This window comes from Lipophrys pholis (genome assembly GCF_963383615.2).
Source record: "Lipophrys pholis genome assembly, chromosome: 20".
In the NCBI taxonomy this organism is placed as follows: Eukaryota; Metazoa; Chordata; class Actinopteri; order Blenniiformes; family Blenniidae; genus Lipophrys; species Lipophrys pholis.
Genome location: NC_137648.1, coordinates 7,726,305 through 7,751,554, shown reverse-complemented (window position 1 = coordinate 7,751,554; position 25,250 = coordinate 7,726,305). Strand labels below are relative to the sequence as shown.

Sequence of the window (25,250 nt, the reverse complement as noted above, 5' to 3'; positions counted from 1 at the left end):
CCTGAAAAAGCTCAGAGTTGCTGACCTTTCTGATAATTGCAGCATTCTTGAAACAAACAGTCCTTGTATGAGCTTCTGCTGGATCCCCTTTGATTCTGGTTTAACCACTTACCAATAAGCCAAATCCCACAATCCCTGTATGGTCTCCTCATGATGGTATTTTAATGGCCTCTGAAATGAAAGCCATTCCCACTTCAGGAACTATGGGGAATAATCAATAATCCTCAGTTCCTCTTAGCATTGTTTAACATTCTTACCGAAAGTAAATTCAGATGGTCAATATGGTCCTTATTAGGTTTTGTGGTATTATGACAAAGAAGCAATAATTACTTGCCCAGATCTCCCTGGGCTTGATAGGATTATTAGTCTGCAATGTGCATGAGTCAGTTTGTGACATATTTGATCACATTTGGAAAAAAAAACCCCTCCAATTCCAGAGGTGTTTTGTATGCAGGGAGAGAATCACAAATATAGCTATACTTATATCTGATGATGTGGAAAGAAAGAACCTGCTAAGCTGTGCATGAGTTAAGCACAGAAATACAGTTGTTGCTTTTAATAAGGGGACGGATGACAGAAATAATACAAAGCACAAGCATTCAATCTCTTTTATTGAACCTTTTGCATTCGTATTGTGGCTTTTGAATAGTGTTAGCTTTGCATTGATGGCAGATATATGCCTGTCCCAGACAAAAGGAAAGGTGAGCGATCGCGACAGAATCTTGTCTCGTGTTTCAAAATGTGAGTTCTGAGGTCGTGCAACCGCAGACAGCATGAGATTATCCCCTGACTGAGTCAGGAAACCCGCAACCGCCTTCTCACCGCACTGCACAGTGTGACTGCCGCTACAAGCTAAAGGGCTACTAACAGCCAATAAAGATGCAGCAGAGGATGATGTAAAGATCAAAGCATCACCACTGCTGCGCCAAAACAAGAGATTCCCAAGGAGGTAAAACGCTGGACCAGGTCCAAATAAGTTTGATACTTCTGGAGCAAGCTTTATTACGTGCACTGGTGGCATGTAGTAAAAGATAATGCCAGTATTCTTGCGTAATGAAGTGCATTGTAACAGTACCAGACATGCAGTTGACCCTGCAGTCCCACTAAAGTTAATTGAAGCCACTTCACACAGCAGCTGATCAACTTATGAATCTTTTTTTCTTCTGACAAATTTGTAGGAGCCTTTGATTATCTGTCGTGGTGTCTGCGTTGTGGTGAATCTTCGAGTTCACTATAATTAGAGAGTCCTGCTCTCTCCCTGATCAAATCTGAGCTTTCAGTTACCTCACTAGCTCGAATGTCCCCCATAGCTCCGCTGATACTAAATGCTCTTACTCAAGTGATACAAAATTTTATATTTGCTAACTCTTATTTTATCCTTCTTTTTACTCTTTTTTTTTTTTTTTTTTTTTTTTACTTGCTGCGTTAATGTACAGGCAAGTAATTAGCGGGGCTAATTTAGTAAGTAAGCATTATTGAAAAAATGCAATAGGAGCTGAGTCCCAGCGGTTGAGTGTCTAATGAGCTGCCTTCTTTGAAAAATCAGGTGCAAATTGCATGTCGTCTGAAAAAAGTCATAGCACAAACTTGGCCTTCACATTCATGTATGGATTTATACTTCATCACAGCAAACCCCAACCCAACGGATTACATGTAACTACGTTGCGTCATAGGTTACATGTTCTGTTCTGTATGAGCAAGCTCTATAGAATCAGCCTTTTTCAACTACAGACACACACACACACACACACCTGAAGACCCTCTTTTGCAGGTGGAGTCTATCAGTGAGAGACAGAGGGTTATGCTTCATGCAGCCTTGAGCATACCGGTCCTGGTTGAGAGGTCACTGCATCAGGCAGGTATAACTGATCAGACCTGGCACCTAGCGGACAGGTCAAACAGCCAGGCGTATCGCCACAGACGGAAACAAAAGCGCAGAGCATCGCTGTGATGATTAAGTCGATTTGACACCAGGTGAAAGAGGAGGGCATTTTTTTTAAAAGCTGCATGTACCAAAATGACTATTTTTGAACATTATACATTCTGAATGGGTTTCGCGTGTTGACTAATGGTGTGCATCTGGAATTCTATTTTTTCAGACGAATACCAACATTGTTATTATGCTGATTGGATTAAATTTTCTCAACCAGACATCCTGGACGAATCACTGTCCACCATGGTACTAATGAAGAATCCAGAGATTTGTTTATTTTTTCCTTCTCTTTTACACCAAGTGTACAATATCCAGTATTTTTGATCTGTTGTTTGAGCGAAGTTATGTTTGACAATTCTGTTTGTGCGCTAAATGGGCGAGTTATAGACGAGCCCTTCTGATGTCAGGGGCCACTGCTTATGTGCCTTTATGCAAACTCAAACAATGTAGAAACGATGTATATTTGAATTGTTAAAAACAACCCTACTCAAACTGTCAACAGGTAAAGGATTTTACTTATAAAGTGCTTTTTATCAATTTAACAGTCCCAGCATGCTTTAGACAATTAGTCACATTAAAGCACTCACTCACTCACACACTAACCAAACTTGTAATTGGAAGACCACCAACTCTCCTAACTATGCCGGCGCCAATCAGCCTGTGCAGTGAGTCATATAAGTATTAAATACACGCAACCAAAACAAAATGAATACACCTTAAGTTTTCCCTGAAGTAGAGGGATCTCTGCCACTCCAGTCTCCTGAAATGAATTGCTCATACCTTTTAGGCTCCCTCTATACAACATCCCTTTCCAAAAACTGCATCAAAGACACCAGAGGAGTCCAGCCAGGGGGACATCCTGTCACCACAGACCTCCCACAAACTAGCTGGAGGCTCCATGGATTACCAGTGACACGGAGAATCCGTCATTGTGAGCACCCCTTTAATTACTGGCATGAATAATAAATGAGCCTATACAGCAGACCCACAAGGGCGTATTGAGCTGGCTGGACTAACTGAATGTTAGACTCCACAAATACATTATTGAACAAACTGAAAAAGGTTTTCGGTAATGCTGGATACGACAAACTTACTGCAAAGTTTTGATTAGGAGAGATGAGACTGTGGCCAGTAGCTTTCAGGGAAGTTTTTTTTTTTTTTTTTTTGTAGAATTGGCTTAGACAGAGGTCTTCATTTCCAAAGCTTTTTAGTTTTATGCAAACTGTATTTTGCTAATTAAGTTGTTATTGTAACTATGCACATTGTAATGTGCAAATTGTTTAAAGGCTTGGATGTGTCGAAATGTAACATATCAATCAGACTCATCACTATAAAGTGCACGCTGTTGTTGTATATGAGATGTGTTTATTATGTTTGTGCTTTTAGACAGCATGAGTAATGGCCAACATTAGTCCCCAACAAAACACAATACAGCATTGATCATTGTTTCAGCGTTTGGTTTTGTTAAGTGATCTGATAAAGCAAAACAAAAATTATTCTTATCTTAAAAGCCAAAAAGCTGGAAGCAGTTTCTTTTTTTTTTTTTTTTTTTCTTTTTCAGCATTTCAACAGTTAGTTTAAATTCTCCTCAAAAGTGAGATGTAATATAAAAATTGAAAGGTATAAATGTGTTTGAGAGTGTATGCGATTGAATGTCTGTCTTTACGTGTGGTTGCTTCATCCAAAACATCTCATTATGCGCTTGGTCTGTGCTCACATTGGCACAGGGCACCAGATCTGTTAACGAAAATTGTTTGGTGATGCTTCCAAGACCTGAAAAATGAATCTGGACCAAAAAATTTAGATTAACGGCTCAAGCAAAGCGCTGGCAAGCCTGGGGGTTGTGGTTGCTAGTTGGAGGGTGGTCAGGAAAGGAAGGCGAGGGTTTGAAATAAGCCCTGCTGAAAGAGCGGCGCACGGAGCCAATGAGCAAGCGTGAGCAGAGATTTTTGTTTTGTTTTTAATGAAACATTTTCCAAGAGGCACAGAGGAAAAAAACTAGTTAATTACATCTTAAGATTCACCCTCTTACGTGTAACAGATGTGAAGAAAATCAGGACAAGTCAAGGAAACGATATGAGGAGGGAACTGGATTGATGGAGAATATAATAACAAGGTACATCAACCCCAGGCAAAATGAATCGGATTAAACATACATACTCAAAACATTTCTTCAGAGTGAAAAGGAAAGGGAGGGAGTTGGTGGATGCATCTTATCTTTTTCCAACAGCTCAATTAAAAAACGACTAACACCAGGAATGAGATTTCATTTGAAAGAGAGCATGAAAACACAGTTTCTCCTAGTAAAACCTGTATTATCCTCCTCAAAATGAATGGGCTTTCACAACGAAATGTCATCAATAAAAATATTTCCGTAGAAAATGTAACCACTTATTTCCTCTAACTTTCACATTTGGAAAAGTTGGTGCTTTGTCACAGAGCATTAAATGGTCATTTTAATTTCCACAGTGGTGGTATGAGAATTGGATATGAATGGGCTTCCACCCTGAGGTCTCGATGATTGTTATTCACCCCGCTGCCATTCGCTATTTAATGCCACAGGACTGCGGGATCCCCGAGCACAAAGGCGCATAATGAGACTTTGTACTGAATTTACAGCAACAGCAGATGTATAACACACAACTAGATACACACTAAATAACTTCAGACCTTTGATATATGTTATTACAAGTTCCTGAATGAACATGTATGTATTTGTTTTGGGGTGTAAGCCAGAGATGGTGCATGTTGTGGACTCAGTCCAGGAAACTCAAGCATTATTTACGTTTTGTGTTTGCAGTTGAGGTGTGGTCCCAGTATCCATAGACAGAAAGATTTATGGCACCAAAGAATCCGTGTGCTTTGCGTCTGTGTCATCGGTTTGCGCTTCCACTCTTTTTGGTGCTGTTAAACACTTTATTTTAGAGTTTCGTCCTCCACATCATAAACCATTCATTTGATCTGTGATGAAAGACTTTAAAGTCTGGTTGTACTGCGATGTGTTCATAGAGCCGGGGAGCTTCCAGGACTTCACGGTCACTTTCACAAGCAAAGAAAGGTCTGTTTTGCAGCTTCAACTCAAACATGAACTTGTAAAGACATAGACATATATAACGCAGACATGTGTATATAATACTGTCACCCTATTGCGATAAGGTATTTGAGATTGGTTTGGTCTTGCGGTGTTTCTCCAGCTCCTCCCACAATCCAAAAGTGTTGCCCTGAGTTTAATGGGTGTTTTTAAATTGCCCCTGGGTGTGAACGTGAGTGTGTGGTTGTACACTGCGTTTGCCCTTAGTCAGATGAGCTCGAGTTTAGTTATGAGTGGATGAATGGATGTTTTGCCTTTATTCTTTCAAAATTACATTCTGAAGTGTCACATTTCCCACAGCGACTCATGCTATGTGGTATTTACAGGTGCATTCGGTCATGTAGTCAGGGGCAACATGCCGTGCATTTGCTTTGCAACTTGTTATTTTACACTGAGAAGACGCTGGCAAATGGTGGGAACAACCATCTGTAATGCCAATTAGAAGGGCCTTTTCTATGCCGGGCGACATCTGTTAATTTGTGTCCTATACCTCTTTGTGAAGCCCACCAGGGAGTTGCTGTCGTCTAATTCCAGGTGTACCGGACAACATGCACATCTCGCTGCTTGCTAATTAGTGAATGGCCACTTGACCGGTTTTTAAACTCTTTTTCTGTGACCCTGAAGATGGAGAACAGTTGTGAGTATTTTTTTTTATTAGATATGTTTGAGCCGTTGTTGCGGACGTTGCCTTGGAGAAATTATGCTGTTATACCAGAGAATAGTACCGGTGATGAATGCAGAAGCTTCTACAATGTTTGCAGTGTTAACTGTGAAGGTGTCACTCATTCGTTGTGCACCAAGAAACTGCTGATAATAGTTTGTTTACAATAATTTTTTTTTTCTGGGCAATCAGGAGAAACAGACTTGTTTACTCTAATTATAATCAGCAGAGAAAACGGAGTATGTTGAGGAGTAGTCATCTTTGTCTGGTCGAAACATTTATCTTCGTCGGCCCCATGGGAGCCTCCCATATTAGACATTGCATATGTTTGGATTAGCAGGGCAACTCAAAACATCTCGCACGTCTGATTTGGCAAATGAGAGGTACTTTTTCACGCTGACTCTCGACACTGAGTACTGGCTGCTGCCAGCTGAATCAGCTACAGCAGCTCATCTCTGCCTTATCCTTGGAAAAGAAAACCTTTTCCAAGACCGACGGGGATCATCAGACCAAAATAACTGCGATGGACTATATTGACTTTATAAATATTACAGAAGAAATTAGGTCACTGGAGGAGGCTTTTACAGCAAGGAAATACAATTTAGCTCAAGATCACCTCCCTGCTCTGAAGGTTTTTTTTTTGTTTTGTTTTTTTTTTAGTCAAATTGAAATGTGAATTTGGGCAAGAAGAGAAAGTGGAGGTCCTGGCTGCTCCCAGTCACAACAGAGACCAAAGGCAGGCACAGACACAGACTCTCACACTCAATGGCAGTTTGGAGAGTCAGACTGCATCTCCATACAGCTGTTGGCACTTTTGACAGCCTCCACTGTGTTCATGACACAAGTCCAGAAAAAGCCCCCAGGTCTCCAAACTTCAGCATTCAGTGTTGTAGAGAGCGGGAGGCTTGACAGCAAAAAACCAAAAGTCCACACACAGTACTTCCACAATCATTAAACAAAGATGGCAGATTTCTTACCTACCCCCCCCCCCCCCCCCCCCCCCCCCCCCCACTCTGTTGTCTATTTAATACAGTGCATTTTCTTTATCCTGACATGCAAGAATGAATGATGAGCTGATTTCATTATTTTATAAATGCATCCGGCCTTTGTGTTAAGTACTTGTAAACCGTCTCTTTCAAGGCTATTTCGCTGAATAAGCACTATGGCAGGTAAAACACTTGAATAATTCAACCAGTTTTCTATCTAATGCCACATATAGGATGGCAAAACTTAGTTTGGTGGTTAGATCTGTGATTTTATGCCAAGCATCCTTTAGAATGTTATGATTTTTTAACCTGAATATATTATGGCCTATTTGTATCCAACACTGTGTTGCTCCAGAGATATGGCAGTGATGTAAAGCCCTTTGAACAAGCTGGCCAAACACACTCTATCCGTGGCTCTCGTCCCAACTTTGTGGCAGCCAGATGACACATCCCTAGTTGCTATTTTTTTCACATCCTAGTTATTTACCTTTCTGGAAATGTCACTAAGAGGGCTTTCGCAGGTCAGCCATTTTCCATTGCTCTGTCCCCCCGTTGTCTTCTTTTCTGTCTTTCTTTTTAAGATTGTGTCTATCTGCTTTGTACCCTCCAATCTGTTCCCTCTCTCTTATCATTCTGTCATGCGTAAAACTAGCCCTCGCTCACTAGGGAACAGGCTGACATTTGCACTTGGATATTGTAGTCATTTGCCTGGCCTAAAGTAGCTGAACATACAGAGCCATACTTTCCTCTTGAATCACAGGGAAATATCTGTTGCTATGTTCCCATTCTTCAAACGTGAGCTTATGGCCATATGGTATTGTACTCATTATTGGATTCTACATTTCTTAACCATCTAGGTGCAGGTGACTAGCAACAGTGTAGCTTTTGGGGTGTTTTACAAGTGAGAAAAAGTGCTCAGTGTTTGCCATGGTACGTTTGAATAGTTGTATATATTAATTTCACTGATTGCTTTATCTACTTTCACAGTGTACAACAGAGCAATATATAGCAGGTGCAGCAGCTGGCTCCATTGGGGGCATTTACATGAATTATTGATGCATATAATTATTGATCTCTTTCAAGCATTAATTTGTGACTATGTTCATTTCCAAAATGCCAGACATTTCGAAGGATTATCGAGATTTTCTGGGAAAAGTAGTAACTTTAAAATTGGCCAAATTTCCAATCTTCTGTTTAATATATATTATCATATCAGATTCAATTCAATTCAACTTTATTCATATAGTACCAAATACAACACAGTCATTTCTAGGAGCTTTTTCACAGAGATAAACCCAACAAATCCACATGAGCATGCATAAGCGACTGTGGAAAGGAACAAAGAAAGGTATTGTGATTGACACGTGTTCTGTCTGCACTGCTCGTTGTCAATCCTATCAACAACATGAAACATTTTGCAAAAATATGGGCTAAATCGAGAGTTGCATTGATGCCAGTACCAGTGATTAGGTCCGATATTGTGCACAGGATAATAGTCTTTGACAAAGCGCAGTGTCAGCAACTCTTCTTTTACTTCAGCTATGTAAAGAAGAAATGAGGCTAAGTGGTCATAAGAGACTGCTAATTGATGCTATGTTGTGCGTTTGCACCCGTGTAAAGTTAACCCCTAACTTACACCCTGCATGATGTGATTCACATCGATTCTACACAATGTGAGTGTTGAGTTGCGCAGAGATGACCGAGCCAGACAGAAGTATCCAAATGGAAATCAGAGTAAAGTCAGTCTTTTTAAAAATGTGATATCCACATATTTCACATCATATTTAACTTTTTTTTTATTATTATTTTAAACATCATATCATGTCAGGTTAAAACAGAGATGAAGTCAAAGTTAGTTATATATATATATATATATATATATATATATATATATACTGAAAAAAGTTTACTACTGATGCATCAGAGCAAAAGAATGAAAATGTTTATTTTTTTCTCTCAGACTTGTCACAATCTATTCTCAGCAGTAAACGGCAGTTTATTTTTCTTTATATTTCATTGTTGTGTCCTCTTTTTGTTATCGTCCTATCACCAGCAACACGCCAACAGTTCTATTAGTGGATATTAAAAATGAAAAGTTTTCCGAAAACACTGAGTGGTTCTAACCGCGCTTGCAATTCATCAGATGTGACACAAATCACAACAATACAAAGACAATTCATCACCGCTTCAAACTTTTAGAAGCCTAAAGAAAGTTAACAAATCCCATGATAACCAAGCACAAGCTTCTGCTTTTTTCATTCATTATTTAATCGTTCATCTAGCTTCTGCAGACCTGAAAAGCCCTTTTCGTGGTGTGTACGTCTTTGTAAGAAGGAACCTGAAGTTGGTGACAGGAATTTATCCCTTCATTCAGACGTCAGTGTTCAGTCTTCATCATTCAAATTATCAATTGTTACAAACTTATAGTTCCCTTGTTTGGGGGCATTGAAATCGTTAGATTTTTTTATTTTTTTAATATCACTTTTTGTGCATAATAACAATAAGTGAAAAAATACCATCCTCTTATCTTCTGCAGTTAAGGCTTGTTTGAATAATAACAGGTGTATCGGTCTCTTCATGAATCCAGACGACATGCTAAATATTCATTGCAGAGTTGAATTGTGGCCCTTGGGATATTAGGTACAAAACAGAAGCCATTGGATGTATTATTCAAATACTGAATACATACATGTATAATGCACATGGCAAGGGATGTGTAATCTGCATAACCGGTGAGGACGGCAGATCGCAGAAACAAGCCGCACAGGTCAATGGGTCCAGATGATAAGACGGCGGCAGCTTCACTGACCACTGAATTAAACAGATGCAGACGCTTCAAATCAGGAAGGGTCAAATGGTGTGACACAGAAGAATTCCTTTGCCTCCAAGTGAGAAAATAAATATAAAATTAATCAGATGATTGGTAAACAGATGCAGCAATATTGTAATGCCGCCTCAGGAGGGGTTACCATTATCACAGTTTGAGATTGTTAAAACAGGAGTCTTGGCGATAATGGCTTCTTATATTCAGGTGTCTGGATGCTTGAGGGAAACACATTTTTCCAGGAGCATTTTTGCACAAAATCAATATGTCACGTGCAGAACGTGCACTATTCTTCTTATATTCCTAACTCTAAAGTCCATTCCTACTTTTGTCCTTTCTCCCTTCAAAATAGCGTTAAAGAAGACCCCGAGGAAATAACTGGAGGCACTGACGAAACTCACAATATTATGTTTGATTCTTCCATTTCTTTTAAATCTACTTTCTCTCTATTAGCTCTTCTTTCTCATTCAATTCTCACAACTCTTCCACAGTTCATCTTTTCCCTGTGTGTGTGTGTGTGTGTGTGTGTGTGTGTGTGTGTGTGTGTGTGTGTGTGTGTGTGTCTGTGTGTCTGTGTGTCTGTGTCTGTGTCTGTGTCTGTGTGTGTGTGTGTGTGTGTGTGTGTGTGTGTGTGTGTGTGTGTGTGTGTGTGTGTGTGTGTGTGTGTGTGTGTGTGTGTGTGTGTGTGTGTGTGTGTGTGTGTGTGTGTGTGTGTGTGTGTGTGTGTGTGTGTGTGTGTGTGTGTGTGTGCGTGTCCCGCAAAGTTCCTGTGCATTTAGTTGGAAGAAACCTACGGAAACACTCCTGAGACTGAATAGGCAGTAAAAGCGTTGTGTGTGCATGAAGGAATGGATGCGTGGCAGCTTGAATATGATCACATCTGTCTTGTGTTTGTGTGCCTCTTGTAGCACAGTTAATATATGGACGCACATGTGCCTGCGTCTATTAAACAGTTTTAAGGTTTATTTTTGCATGTGTGGAGGTGATCGAGGACCGTATTTTCATTAATTAAAGTGCAAGGATAATTTCTGAAACACTTGAGCATGACCCAAGGATTTCTTGTAATTTCATGACCAGATGCTGCTGCACGAGAGGTGCACCTGTGGCACAGCTGCAAATAGAGATAAGCAGGGATACATCACTGGGTTTGCTGGCATGGTGTGCAACCAACCAGTGACATCCACTCACTTAAAGCCCTCATTAAATATTGCAATAACCTCACGTTGCATACAAATAATCCTTTAATTGTTGAGGGTGTTAATGAATCTCATTCCCTGGAAAGGTTTCTTTGGACATTCCTCCTCCAGTGTGTCCCTGCCCATTTCTGTGATGGTGAGGCAGTCAGCTAACGGATGCTTCTAGATTTTACTAATATTCTAGTGTGAGAGGAATGTGCAAGATATCTCATTACTTTTTTAGGAGGATCAACCTTGGTGTGTCTGTATACATCCTCTATAGCTGCAGTGCTAGAGACCTCTCTCTTCTGATTACGGGCTGTGGAGCAGTTTCCTATACCTTTCGCGTTTCCTCACACCTTTCAGAGTTGTTGCATTAACTTACATTCATTACTTACCTACCAAGTACCGAAATTTGCATTTGCAGCATGTTCTCGACACGTCACCTTGACAATTAGTTTTTTTCTCATTTGATATCCGACAGCTATGGTATGTTTTGAAGTGGGTATTTGATGCAGATGTTACCTCGTGGCACTTGAAGGCTTTTCCTCTGTGAAGCCGTCGACAGACAGACTGAAAGCCCACAATGCTTCACTCCTCCTGCAGCCTCCTGCACGCCAACATGCCACCTACTTCAAATCATTTTTATTCTTTAAAACAAAATGACATACTCACGACAATTGCCAAAGTATGTACGTAATATATATCTTTAACTTTGCGTTACCATTGCTTTTCCTCATGATGACTCAATTTGTATCCCCACATGGTTGACAAGTATCTATAATATGAGTAAGTAAACATAATTTAGTCATCACATCAATAAAAGAAAACACACACTCACACAAACACGTTTGTACATCATCTCTCGTGAGACCAAACTAATAAAAACATTATTTTCTTTTTTGTCACACTTGATGCTTAATACTGGCCCAGATTCAAAACTTTAATTATAGCTTTAGCTATAAATACACAAATTTACCTAAAGCATGTACGTTTCTGTGTTGTTATTGTCCCCAACAGTTATGCTTTAATTTGTTCCCAGGTTTTGGACTTTCCAAATAGAGTAAAACAGGGCAGCACACACTCTTTCACACACTCACACCTACACATATGTGAATTTGCAATGCTACTATTATAATATATAAAATATATAGAGTGTGTGAAAGAGTGTGTGCTGCCCTGTTTGAACTCCTTTATGAACCCACCTGTCACACAGTCTTATATCAAACAAGCCAAGAGCTCTAAGAACCTAACATGGTTTCTGCACATATACGCACACGTACACAGGAGGACAAACAATGCTCTTGTTTCTGCATCTGCCTCTCCCTCATACACAGTCACACACAGTGGGGCCTGACAGAGAGCTATTGACTGCCTCTACCTGGCCTGACAGACCATTCACAATTTCTCTCCGCGTGAGACCTAATGTACTGGAAGAAGTGAGTGTATTTGTGTGTTTGAGTGAGTGAAAGGGAGGACCCAACAGAGAGAGGGAAAAGCTTAGTGACTGTTTGAGTGCATGTGAGGAAAATATATTTGTGTTATTGTCCCATTAAATTTTAGGTGTTTGTTGGCCTCATACATATGCCGCCCTTGTTGCTTTCTCTCTCCGGAGAGTGCTTACATGTGGGGGTTGACTTTGAGGTCAGCTTGGACTACAGTGCAGTTATTTCTTGCCTATATTTTAATGAGTTTTCATTGTCATTGTGTACACTGAAGCAGAAATGTGTATTTGGACTGAAGTGTGCTGGATATAATTCCACACTCAAGGTTATATACTCCAGAAAAAACAACATTTTGCATTGTGTTTGGTAATCATTTGTCACTGTACTTGTGCGGATTGATTTAATTTCTTTTCAGTGCCAACATTATGCAAATATTTAACCTTCTTGAAGATGAAGAAAGATTCACAAATCTTCTACATTTAGTATGAATGCAGCAAGTCAGGGCACGGAAGGGAACAATGATTTGGATGAGTATATTTAACATCAGTTTGATAACAAACACGAGGTTGTGTTCGTATTGCACTGCTTCCTGTAAATAGTACCAAACACCAGTCGTTCTAAGTCAACGCAGTAAATCCAGGAACAGATCTAGAAGAAATGGGCTCTTTTATTCCCCACACTCTCAAACTGCTCTATAAATAATGACTGAACATTTTTTTTTTATTTCCTACCTTTGTTACTCCCTGTTTAACCCTTTGCACTGTTTGAAGCATGATGTCTGACCTATGTGTTATTTATTTATGTTTCTGGAGTGGCTTTACAACTTAGCATCCTGAAACATGTGTGTTATTCTCTGCCTTTCTAATTGGCAATAACCTGAAATCTTAGTAATCAGTCTAGATGATCCTGTACTATAGTGGTTACTCCACCACATGAAAAAAAAAGAAAAAAGCAGTGTAAAACAAAGTCTGACTCAAGAAAGCCTGATCTATTGTGACAACTGTGTATCTTACTGCATTTCTGTTTCACCCCCACTGTTTCAATCTGAGTGTGCACATCTGCTTTTAGTTACAAGGCCACACCGCTTGTTGTGGTGGATATTTCTGCAGTGCACACTTGAGATCACCAGTGAACTTAACAATGTTTTGGATGCCTTTGTGGTTCAAGTCTGACTGACCTAACCGACAAAGCGTTGGGTACAACGGCCGGCTATGCCCACGTCTACTCTTGTGAGCAAGCTTCTTTTTGACAGTGGAGAGTGAAACCATGCGAAAAATACAAGATTTTAGAGTATTCAGCTGTGAGAAGTCGGACTGCCTTGAGACTTTATCTTTGAAAAACATTCCACTATCAGGCACAATTGCTTCTTTAGGAACTTCATGAACTTCTCAAGAGTGCAAATGCATATAGGTCTACTTTAAATATGTCACAGGGACGTTATTTTTCCTCTCACACTTTGAACTTCCGGTCCTTTTACACCCGCTCACCTCTCCCGTTGTCTCTCTTCTTTCTTCTCTCTCTAACTACAGAGAAGTGTGACGAGCCGCTCGCCTCTGCTCTGCCTCACACAGCCTTCACCAGTTCATCCGTCTTCTCCAATGGATATGCACCGGGATATGCCAAGCTCAACAGGAGAGGAGGTAAACACACACACACACACACACACACACACACACACACACACACACACACACACACACACACACACACACACACACACACACACACACACACACACACACACACACACACACACGAATGCCAAAAATTTAAATTAATTCAGGTACATGTACATACATCCGCATGAATGATTCTTTTTACAGATGACACACTGTGACGTAAATGTCCATGCCTTCATAGAAACACGCTCCACAGTGCTACACGGCTGCTCCCACCCATCTTCTCCCTAGTTTTCTGCTTTCCTTTATTTTTATTTTTCCCACTTCTTGGTATTCCTTCCTTTCCCTAACCGCTGCCGCTCTCAGCTTCAGTCATTATCTCAGTGACTCAGACTGAAGCTCATTTCCACATCAGTCCACAGCAAAGCGAGATAGGGACAGACAATTACACCCCTCTGTTTTTATACAATTAATAATTTATTCTTTTCCATCTAATATAGTCACAGTACAGCTGAGGTGGTGGAGACCAAAGCAGGCAAATAAAGCCAAGGTAATCTGGTGTGTTCAATCATACCAACAGGATTATTGCGAGGAGAGCAAAAGAGTGCTCCTCCTTTGATAATGACACTCACCACCAGGACACAACAAAAGATGAAGTAAAGACCAATTTGTCACTGAAAAATGTAATGAGTGTAGATATATTTTTTTTCCCCAGAGCTCATGCAGTAATTAAAGCGTAAAAACTGACACAATGTTTTTTTCCCCACTTAATCTGATTGAACTAGTTTCAAAAGACGTGTTTCCAGAAAAATGCACGTGTGTGCATGTCTTTCCGCACATTCAGAATCATGTTTGTTTTCAGTACTGACATCAGACTCCAAGACAGATTTGCTTTCCTCTAACAAAGAGATAGAATAATGAGATAGAATAGGTAGAATGTTAAGCCCATTTATTGGGTTGAATCCAGAGACATTGTACCATTCCTCTGTAAAGTGATGAATTATCAAACTATTTATGAAGCGCTACTCTTCCCTTCTTCACAATATCTTGATTTTTCCCTACATTTACAAACAAGCATCTAAATTTGGCAGTCAGATGTGCGGTCCATCTTATGAGTATGTGTTGATAAGCTTAACCTACTCCAATACTAAGGAACAGGGGAGGCACAAAATCAATGACAGGCAATTAGAAGTCTGACATGCTCCAGTGAAGCCAAGCTGTCCTTATGTATCTCTATCTCTGTGTGATCCAGACCCAGCCAATATGGCGTCAGCCCGTATTGCTGGTGGTAAGCACACTGATTTCATCAGAGGCTGAGGCGGTGCCAAAATGAATATATAGAGTTCATGCCAAAGTAGCGGAGATCACTGCCATTGCATGGGTGATGACATTAACATATTTCCTAACAAGGAGCATAGTAGCTTACCAAAACGGGGGGGGGGGGGGGGGGGGGGTTGAGGAATAAGACGGTTCTATAGTCAGCATTTCTTGCACAAAATTAAAATTAATGTAATTGAAATAAAGGTAAAACAACATAGGTGATGTGGGTAGAGAGGTCTTTAAATGGTTTTCCTGGTTATTCAGTTCTGTTTAAATATTTTACATATTCCAATAAATACAGTCACACAGAAGCAAACAGGCACATACATGCATCTTTTTTTCCTTTTAAGATGTTGCCTCAGTCTTACATGTTGCTGGCAGCTGAATTACATGGGGGTCGGAGTTAAATCCTTCCTTTATGAAATACCATATCCCAGTATTCATAGTAGAGTGAAATCCAGCAATTTTCCTACAGAGCATATGCTAAGAGTAGTCTTTATACAGGCATGAAAAGAACTGTGTAAACCCCAGTAATGCATGTAGAAATCATGTAATCAGTGGTTCACAGATGTACAGTCATTTTGAATGGAAATATCTCATTGTGACAGGTAGTTGAACAGGTAAAGCACACACAGTAATCCTCCCCCCCAAGAAAGGGAAACCAAGAATATATTCATCAACAATTAAACATTTATAAAATGGAAAAAAATAATTCAAAAAAGTCCTAATATTTGTTAGATTCATCAGACAGGAGATTAGGAGCCAACTCAGAAGAAGAAGACAGGTTTTAACATCCCATGTCCTCAGGGGCCTCAGAGAAGGAAATCTCAGGAGTAAAACTACACATGTTGAGTGAAATGACAATAATCGCCGACCACTGCTCATTTTCTTTTATTGGATTACACTGAAACTGCTTCAGAATCGCAACATGCGGCGAATAACTGAACAAGTGAACAGCCGATCAATCTTTCATATGACTCGTGTACACACAGACGCGCTCACGCTCACACATAAATTCACGCACTAAACCCCCATATTGTCACAGGAACACAAGAACACTTGCTCAACAATTCAGAACACTTGCACTGACAACAACAGGATGGTTTCCCACATTTGCACATTCTATAAGGAGGGGTCCCCTCCAGCAACTTTGCTTGGCAGCCAAATGTGCCCTCAGTGGAATGAGTATGTGCTGATAAACCAATCTGCTTCAATCTGCTAGTGTTATGGAACAAGGGAGGCACAAAATCAATAGGAAACACCACTCATATTAAGCCAAGCATACTGTGTTGAATGCTGACAGCTGTGAGAGTTGGAGGTTATGGGCGTGTGTGTTTCTGTTTGTGTTTCTGTATGTATATCTGATTCTAAGCACACATTGGTGTGTGTGTGTGTGTCTGTCTGCCTGCCTGCCTGTCTGTCTGCCTGCCTGCCTGCCTGTCTGTCTGTCTGTCTGTCTGTCTGTCTGTCTGTCTGTCTGTCTGTCTGTCTGTCTGTCTGTCTGTCTGCCTGCCTGCCTGCCTGCCTGCCTGCCTGCCTGCCTGCCTGCCTGTCTGTCTGTCTGTCTGTCTGTCTGTCTGTCTGTTTGAGAGAGAGATTCAGGTGATGTATGCAATGATGCCTGAGTAACTTTCTGATAGGACTATGTGTTTTATGCCTGGTCTTTTCTTCTTTATTGGGCAATTGACTATATTTATGAAGTTGTGGTTGTCTTTATGTTTGCTTATAAACTAAAAATGGCAAAGTGAATGAAATACTAGAATTTGCAAAAAGAAACAGTTTTGCTAATTGTTGAGATAGTTGTTATTGTTTTGAATATTTCCTATAGTAGCTGAAACACAAATCTGGGCCAATTGTTTTTGATTGATCGATAATCAGCAAATTTAATCTTTACAAAAACTGCCATAAGCTGACCATTGTTTGAAATAAATTGTAACCAGCCATTATCAACACAGTGGCTAAAATGTGATTCTTGAATAAATACTTCTAAAAAGGTAAACGTGCAGCAAACTGCAGCGGTTTAGGGACATGTTTTTGGACTGTATGATAAAACACCCTTCAACAATTCCTCAACAGATAGCATTGGTCTGAAATGTGTGTGCCGTAATAGGAAACGTTTTTGCACATGATTTGTTTGTTTACGATTTGTTTGTTTACGTGAGGGATACGCTAACTGCTCTGTGTCTTATTCCTGAAATATATACACATTTAGGAAAACAAAGTTTTGTCATCATGCTAAATGTGTTTTGTCTATGGAAAACACAGTCTGTCACAAACTCACTGCATCACGCTGTTATTAAAAATGACATTACATCGTCTCATATCAGCTCAGTTTGATTGACAGTTGCTGTTGTTATATTAGTTTGCCTCGAACTCGATTTGTTTCCTATTTCCAGTATTGTGTTGTTTCGCTGTTGGATAAATCAAGGCAGACATTTTCTTCCTCTGGGTTTTTAAAGACTGATAAAGTCTTTGACACTTTATTTTGCCCCCGTGTCCCCTTTCAATCATTCCTTTCCTTTAACACTCTTCTGTCTCTGAATGTCTCTCTTGCACCTTCTCTCTTTTTTTTAAGTCTTTGCGTCATTACATTTATTCCCTGCATCCTCTCCCTTTTTCTTTATCTCACATTCTTCCTCCACCTTCACACTGCCTCTGTCGTCCAAAACCTCTGCTTTTTTTTTTTTTTTTTTACTTTCCTCTCTTACAGTCTTGACTTTTTCCTTTCCTGTCCTCTCTCCCAAATGTACATTCTCTCACCCCCTCGCAGTCTCTCCTTAGTGCCAGTTCATGTACGAGACCCTGTATATCTCAGGGGTGCCAGACAGAAGGAAGGGTGAGCCAAATTCTGCTGAGCTGCCAAAACCTTTTGGTCTGTTTGGATAGAGAGAGGGTGGGAGGGTGAGATGGGAAGAAAAAAAAGAGTCACCGACTGGGCGATGGCAAATGAAATGGAAAAAAAACCCAACAACATAGTTTCTTAAGCTCAAAATTTTTCAAACACTTTGAAGTCAACATGTTTTCAAGCTAAAGCATACAACTTCACAGAAGCATGCTGATGTTTATAGTACATAATCTGCATCTAATCATTAGATTTGACGGAGCAAAGACTGATGTGAACACTTTGAGTTCCGTGCCTGCATCATGCTGCTCCTACACATCCTAGCAGGCGACTCAGTCACATCCATGACCTGGCTCCCAGCTATAACACATTGAGAATACGACTCTTATATTTGACTCCTACATCAGGTCTCAAATGCCAAATCGAAAGGTTTAGGTTTATTGTTTAACTTCCTCATGTGTTTTGTCAAACAGAAATTGTATCGCATGCTTTTGGAGACAAGAGGCAGAAACAAATTATCTAATGAAATTCTAGGGGGGGGGACTTTAAATGGAAACTTTGACGATGTCCAACAAACTTCAGTAGTTCATAATTATCACTTTGCCCTGGCATGGACTGGTGTCAGGTCCAGGGTGGAGACTGTCCTCAGCCATGATTATTCATTAGTCGACTAAGAGGAAAAGAAAAAAGGAGAAACTTTACACGCTGCTGAATTTTGTTTTCCTATTCAGGCTCAACCTATTGCATTAACATCATGAAGCCATTAACTTTGTGAAATGGGAACAGATCTTGCAAGGCTGTAGTCATGATAAGCTGAGTTATCTTCTCAGGTGGGCCCGGATCACAGCGTCTCTGGGTAAACAATATCAAATTCTGTGGTGAGTTAGCACTGCTGGCAACTGGAGCCATATTTCAGTACTCCAGTAGAGTGTTTATATCCTATTTTTATTTTTTTTTTTGTGACACAGCCTCCATTATACTATGTTTTCATTTTCGAGATACAATACAGCGAAATTGTCTGGTTGGTTTTCCCACCACACTGCAGTCTACTTGAGCATTACTGCTTGGAGGGGAACTGCTGTGTGATGGCCTGGGAGCTGCATGGCCATTAAGCAACCTTGCACGTTAAGAAAACAATAATTGGTCTAACCAACTATAATTTGCGGTGTCTTCTTCGCAAAGTTCAGTCATTCAGCTGACCAATCTTGTGAATTAATTTTTGAATGATAAGCTAGTATTCCTAAGATTCAAGTTCCCAATGCTTTTCTGCAAAAAGAAACTGAAATAAAAGATATAAGAAAAAAGAAAAGAAAAAACACTGAGCTGACAGCGTACCCTCGTTAAATACCAACAGAGCAAGAATTTGGACTTAGTTGTGGTTTCAATTATTTTGCCGAGGCGCAGCCAGTAGAGCAGACTCGTAATGGGTGAACCCATGTTTCATGCTTCTACAGTAATCAGGGTTTGTGACAACATGAGGCCGCTGTGTCTTCATCCATTCACTCATACTGTGTGGATCTACTGTGTGGAGTCGCTGTGCTTTCATGATGGTTATTTGTTCTGTACTTTCAGACATACTGCGTCTGCTGCCTTTGTGTTGATTTGTTACTGCAGGTTCGCAAAAGCTGTTTGATAGCTGTAAAAATTGGTCTGTGCTTGTCTGAAGTTGTCAGTTGGATAGTTTTGGAGCGGCGTTGGCTTGTCACCAAAGGTCCACACATGATCAGTGGATTATCTGCAAAGTTTAATCAAAACAGTTTTGAATATAGTTTTATTGCTTTCATAACTCAGAGTTGTATTGAACAAAGCAAAGGAGCTGACAGGCTGTATTTATGTATAGTGAAGGTGGACGTGTGAAAAAGGAGTGACTAAAGGAAAGGTCACATCAATAATGTTTCAATGCCAAGACTTCAAACATAGAAGCCCTCCTTCAAAAAACACTAATGATAGCTTTTGTCAACATAGAGCTCTCTTTTTTTTTTTTTTATATGGAAGTCAATTTAGAGACCTTGCAAAAAAAAATCAAAAATCAAACAAAGAAAAAAACAGTGTGCCAAAGCTTGAGAAACTTGCAAATTCAACCTTCAGGACAAAAGGTCATGTGCACCAAATAGGTTTGCAATAATCACATGGAAACCACATCCTGACCTCACAAGGGGCGATTCATTTGCGGTTTCCCAGTGTGTACATTTACACACATGCATGCATTCAATGGTGAGCTGTGATCTGCAACAAACACATTCAACACTCATCTCAGGGGAGGATGTGGAGAAAGCGAATGAGTCGGAAGAGAAAAACTACAGTCAATGTGTGATAAGCGGGAAGCCCTAAACAGCTGATTTGCTGAAGCTTGTGTGACCGATGTGATGATGTAATCTCTGCTGTCATAGGACTGTACTTGATCATAGATTATTTATTTAGGGGAGGAAAAAAAAACCGGGAGGATTGGAGCTTTGGATGAAGCCAAACACCCAGAGACAATGATAGATACCTCTCTGTGTGAAGAAAGTGAGCAAGTAATGGGTAAAGTGTGTATGCGCGTGAATATCTCCAAAAGTGCGCGTGCATGTGAGCAGACGTGCGAGCCTATGTTGTTGCACAGAGCAGACGTGGCCAAGCATGAGATTGAGGCGCTAATCACAAACACGTGGCCACTGATCCTTATATTCCATTTTCTTTCCCCCCCTCTTTCTTTCTCTCGTCTTATCCCTCTCCTTCGGTTCCACTCTCCTTTGCTCCGTCTTGTCTCTGCCTGCCCTCCATCACATCCTTGCATCCTCTTTCTTCTTCTCCATCTCATTTTCCCGCCGTACACTTTCTATTTTCTACAGTAACATTCTCAATCCCACACTCCATTTTCTCAGCCTGTCCCCTCTCTTTCTTCTCAGACCTCATTATCTATTTTTTCCTCTCTCACATTCTCACTCTGATACTCTGTTTTTTCCAAGTTTTCCAAAGTTTTAAAAAGTTTCACTCCACTTCCCCTTTATTGAAACCAACGACGTCACAACTGCTGTGTAAGTTGCTCAGACTTGCTGCACTATCACCCCCCTTCCCCACACACACACTCAACTCCACGCATTGCTTTTCACTCTCTGTCATTTTGCAAAGTTGTTTGATGTCTCCAGCCGTTGCAGTCATCCATCGATAATGGCGGTCCTCTCCTAATTAAATTACTCCGTCTCCATCCGCTCCCTTTGCTCCGTGACAGAAAGATGAAGCACTGGCAGAGGGCTAACCAGCTGTTTTCTCTCCGCCGCCTTTTTCCGCAGGCCCCACATCTTAATTAATTAAGATGTTATACTTTCTGTTAATGCGGTTTTGGTATCAAAAGCTGGCAATTCTGATAAATGTGCTCATTGTGTTCTCGCCGGTGCTGGTGCACACAAACAGAAAGGCGCACGGGGAGCTGTGGGAGCATTTCGACAAATTCTGTCTGATGCACACACCAACCCACACTGACAGTGAGACGGAGGAGACATGTTCCCTTGTTTGATATTCTGCACCACCACTGTCATGTTTGTTTGCGTGCCACATGGCAGTTTGTCACCCGTCCACAATTGTACTTTCCCCTAATCATTTTATGATTTCATAATCTTTTTTTGCATTCCACCCTGTAATTTCCTTGCTTTATCCTTCTGCATTCACTCTTCTCCTCTCGTCTGAGTCATTTTCTACCATCAGTACGGTAAACGCCATGTACCCAGTCAGGCATTTGAATTAAACACATATTTTCTATTTCCCTGCTGGGCGATAAAAGTTAGAATTGCCTTTGTCATCATTATCACATTAACTGAGTTCCTCATTCCACTTCTCATTTGTTTAACTTTCAGTGATCTTCATCTACAGCCTATACTGTATGGATGTTTTCACCTACATACTCCAGGACGAAGCCCAGTCCATGTTGTGATCGTTTGTGCATGCATGCAAGTGCATTTTTTAGATACAGAATATATGGTTAAGGGAGTGAACTTGATAGACGAACCATAGATGAACAGAGCAGAGAGAAAATGGTCATGAGACTTGCCGCGGCAGTGGAACATCTTTTGATTCCAGTTCAAAGCAACCAGAGGGAGCTTTCATATCTGTGCTTGTAGTTTGGTCTAATGACACATAGCCCAGGGTTTCTTGAACTGAAGAATTGAGATATGTCAGATGTGATACCAGAAAAAAAATATTCTCACATTGCATGAGTTGGCTGTTTATAAAAAAAGCCCCCCCCCCCCCCCGCCTTATTTTGGGGATGGCTCCCAGAGTTCCTCCTGGTTGATATGTTTCCCAGTCTCTTACCGTCACTTAATCATTATTGACACACATATGCTTCCTTCATTCCGACTTCCCGGTATGACTATTTGTGCCTTCCATTGTCTGTTCATAGTGTGGTCATTATTGTTTTACAGTAAGTGCAGCAAAGATCTTATAGGAACTGTTCATATGCGTCTGCAGAGGAATGATCATAGTTACGTTCATGTTTCCTTTCAACATTTGTGTATGGGGAACTTTTTGGGTCAATAATGAGCGGATAACAGTATGCTTCCGTTGTAATGCACATTCTTGGCGTGTTCATTTACTGCTGCTACAATACTGGGTTATCTATGTCATCGCAGATAGCGCATACCTGGTTTTGCAAGCTTATAAAACTCCACTCAGTTTTTTTTTCCAGCTGTGGTTAGTTCCTTTTATCTGAAGAGCAATGCATTTTCCTCAAGTACTGTACCTTTCAGGTAGTAGATTGGTGTGAATTGCAACAGGCTGCATAGCTGGAAATACCTGCATCAACCACGAAAAAGGAACTGGCCCCAATTTAAATGCATTGTAATGATATATAGTTGAGAAGACATTATTATAAAATTCTTTCTTGTATTTAAACCACTGCAGGGTGACCTGATAAATTACAATGGCATATCATTGATACCTGTCAATTCCCCTAGTGTGTGATATCTGATTGAATTTTATGCTGCTTTTGTGCAAAAGTTGTACAGAAAGTACATTTGGAAAAACCAGGATCTTGTGTATTTAGCAAATTGCTGCCATTAATCAATCATCAGTTATTCACAAATTGACAATATTTTCAGGAAATCACACTCAACCAATAAATATATTAAGGAATTTTCTAAGATCTGTATTTTTGTTTGTCAGTGCATTTTCTATCACGTCAACCCAATGTTCTCAAAGAAATTTGAAAGTGCACAGACACAAACACACACATTCATGAAACAATTTGGTACACTACAGTAACTTGTGAAGTGAAGAAAAAGCTGGAGGGCAGTACGTTTGCCTGATTCACTTTCAATCCTTTGTTCTCTTGTGTTCTATTCCATGATAGTACTTCTTCTCCATCCTTTGTCCCAAGCTCTATCTCCTGATCTCTTTCCTCCGTGTTACTCGCCTTTCTCCGATTCTCTGTCTCTCCCGCAGAGGTGGTTTCTTTGACCTTCCCTGCTCCCCTGTTCTCTCCCCTCTCCTCCTCCTGCTCCGTCTCTCCTCCCTGAACATCTGTGTGTGTGACAGGCGAGAGAACGGTGACAGTCCCCCGACGCTCCTCCCCTCCCCATTATCCACCCATTTTCCCCACCTTCTCACTTGGCTCGTGTTCGTGTTTGCTCGTTCTCGCTCCCTTACCTTCCTCTCTGCCACTGAGAGCATCCTCCACTTCTACTTTATTCTGTCAACCCTTTTCTCGCCTCTCCCCTCTCTCCCTCTGGCTTTCACCTTTGACTGCACCTCTGTTCATACACATATATATATATATATATATATATATATATATATATATATATATATATATATATATATATATATATATATATACGAGTGATATATATATATCACTCGTCACCCCCTCTTGCTGCTCCTTCCTTCTCATCTCTTGTCTGTTCACCTTTTTCCAAGTCGCTCTTGATTCCTCCAATCTATGGCATTTGGCCACTTCACTTTTCTGGTCTCTGCTTCTCTTTTGCGCACGCCATTCTATTTTTTTTGTCCCTCGTTCCTTCCCCTAACCTCTAACATCGAGCTCTTTAACCCATGGCTCTTTTGTCTCGTGGCTTTTTTTAGCAATGAGGATTTTTCCCAAATGCTTGCCATAACTTTCACGATCTTTTGAACTTGTACGTCTCTCTGGACTTTTCAATTTATCTTTCTCTGTCTCATTCCCATCTGTTACTTTCAGGAACCCTGTCACCCTAACTTGCCTTCTGCTGCCTCTTGTCTCTTCAACAGCATTTTCCCTAGCCACCTCGTTCTTTCATTTACCCCTTTCGGCCATGTTCAGAACGACAACAAGAAAACACTCTTGGTGTTTTCAGCGAGTGTAATTTTTTTTTCCCATTTGTTGTTGCCACTTTTCAGAGTCGTGACATGTTTGAAACTGTAGTTTGATAAGTATGACAGAACTCAGGAAGTTCAAATTCAGTGCTTTCATCATAATCATTCCTATTAAGGCTCACACCAGCAGGACGGCAGTACAAAAGTGGTTAATCCAAGTTGGGATTGTTACACAGAATTTGACTGCCTCCTTATTTTTGGCCCGGTCACAGCAAGTCAGTACAACTCAACTAGTTTTCACACTGGAAGCATTCGGGGCGCGATTGTTTGTTCCAAAGCCGTTTCTTCCTCTTTTGATTTCCTCATATGTTCTCATATTCTTATCTATGTATTTTGAAACGCCTGGCCAAAATAGCCTCATTAAAACAAAAGATGACAGACAGACACACATAGAGAAGAGATCATAAACAAACAACAGAGTCCTGTGGAGGGGCTATGTTACAAAGTGCATTGAGGGATGGGGAAGTATAAAGGAAGGCGAGAGCTAGATGGAGCATAAATTAGGTAACATTGGATTCTGAGAAGGGAAAGGATTATGATAAAGCAGACAAGACCACAACACAGACTAAATGACCACGAAAACAAAGTTGATGAAGGTACTATATAATAAAACCTCTACGCACTCCACAATTGGCTAATAAAAAGTCTGTAACGTCAGTTTTACAACAAATGGCACATCAAAATGCAGAGGCTCATACTCAGTAGAAACTCGATTTCCTTATTTAAAAAAAAAAAAAAACAGCACTGGATTAAAAACAGAGTGAGAAAAGGAGCCTGTTCCTGATTTTTGTCGCTGTACATTTGTCGATCAGGGCCTGAAGTTCACTGCCCGTCTGCATGTGGCTTCGTCTGGCAGGGACTTCAAACAGCGAACGGCAAATCTGGCAGATTTTCAGTAAACGCCAGTGCAGCAGAGAGAGGTATGATGTTGAGCTGAGTTGTGGAACTGTGATACGTACTGCAATTTTTGGTGCGGACGCCTGCTGACCTCGCATCAGTGATGTGAGAGTGGTCAGTGAAGCAGTGC

General features: G+C 40.6%; 1 protein-coding gene across 1 annotated transcript in view; it reads left to right on the top strand.

Annotated features, from left to right (window-relative positions):
- cntnap2a (contactin associated protein 2a) overlaps nucleotides 1–25,250 on the top strand; it is a 327,533-nt gene that overhangs the window by 115,191 nt on the left and 187,092 nt on the right. Inside the window, exon 2 of the mRNA XM_080489327.1 lies at nucleotides 13,645–13,755. Coding sequence (XP_080345453.1) covers nucleotides 13,645–13,755 — 111 coding nt within the window. The remainder of the gene's footprint in view (nucleotides 1–13,644; nucleotides 13,756–25,250) is intronic.